General features: G+C 58.7%; 1 protein-coding gene across 1 annotated transcript; it reads left to right on the forward strand.

Annotated features, from left to right (window-relative positions):
* Nucleotides 1-9: 9 nt before the first annotated feature.
* LOC103728353 (H-2 class I histocompatibility antigen, D-37 alpha chain-like) lies at nt 10-1,152 on the forward strand (the record flags this gene model as incomplete). Its single annotated transcript, XM_017796462.1, has 3 exons — nt 10-23; nt 244-506; nt 1,033-1,152. Coding segments are annotated over 3 exons (397 nt in total), but the record flags the coding sequence as incomplete, so codon positions are not given.
* Nucleotides 1,153-1,156: the final 4 nt, after the last annotated feature.

The raw sequence follows: 1,156 nt of genomic DNA on the forward strand, positions 1-1,156 counted from the left end.
CTACCACAACCAGAGCCAGGACGGTGAGTGACCGGGAGCTGGATCACACTCGTCCCTCCACGACCCCCCATGGACCGGCCGGGGTCGTCCAGATCAGCTATTTCCAAGTTTCGGCCTGAGACCTGCCAGACCCCCAAACAGGAAAGAACCAGCGCCATTTCAGTTTCAGCTGCATTTCTGCTTGGCGGCTTGAAGTCCAGGCAAGGTGACCACAGGGTGGTGCTGACCACGTGTCCTCGCCAGGGTCTCACACGCTGCGGTGAGTGTCCGGCTGCGACATGGGGCCGGACGGGAGCCTGCTGCGCGGATACTGTCAGGAGGCCAAGATTACATCACCCTGAACCAGGACCTGCGCTCCTGGACCGCCAATAGCATCTCAGCACACTTCTCTAAACGCAAGTCGGAGGTTGGTGAGGCCGATCACCAGAGGGCCTACCTGCAGGGCCCGTGCATGGAGCGGCTCCGCAGATACCTGGAGATGGGGAAGGACACGTTGCTGCGCACAGGTGAGGTGGGGACCCCCCACACACACACACCCTGCGCCTCGCACCCAGCTTCCCACGGGGTGTAGGGGTGTAGGGTGTTGGGGCATAGCTCAGAGGTAGAATGCTGCCCTGCAAGGGCACTGGATTGATGTGGAAGGAGAAGGAAGTCACCAGGTCGCTCTTTCCCTGAAGAACAAACAACAGGGGCATTAATCTTGGCAAAGGCTGGGGTGTGTGGGAGCTCTTCCTCACTGAGCTCCTTCTGTGCTGCCCTCCATGTCTTTGGAGTCTGGCTCCAGCTTTTCTGCTTTTCTTGACCTTCACCCAGCTCAGGACCAGAATCCCCTCCCACCCCCCATGCTCCAAGACGAAGCATCCCACCCTGCACTGTCATTCTCTGATGCTTCAAAGAATGCATTGTCTCAGGTGCCTGTGTTGTGCTGGCCTCTAGGTTATGGACACTCATCCATCCCCCACCCCAGTTCTCTTTCTGCTGGGGTCCCCAGAAGAAAGCAAGATGCCTAAACCTTACAACTATTCCCCTCAGATCCCCCAAAGACACATGTGACCCATCACCCCAGACATGAAGGGGACATCACCCTGAGGTCCTGGGCCCTGGACTTCTACCCTGCGGACATCACCCTGACCTGGCAGAGGGATGGGGAGGACCT

Source organism: Nannospalax galili, unplaced genomic scaffold (assembly GCF_000622305.1).
Source record: "Nannospalax galili isolate Female #2095 unplaced genomic scaffold, S.galili_v1.0 C48723943, whole genome shotgun sequence".
Taxonomy (NCBI): Eukaryota; Metazoa; Chordata; class Mammalia; order Rodentia; family Spalacidae; genus Nannospalax; species Nannospalax galili.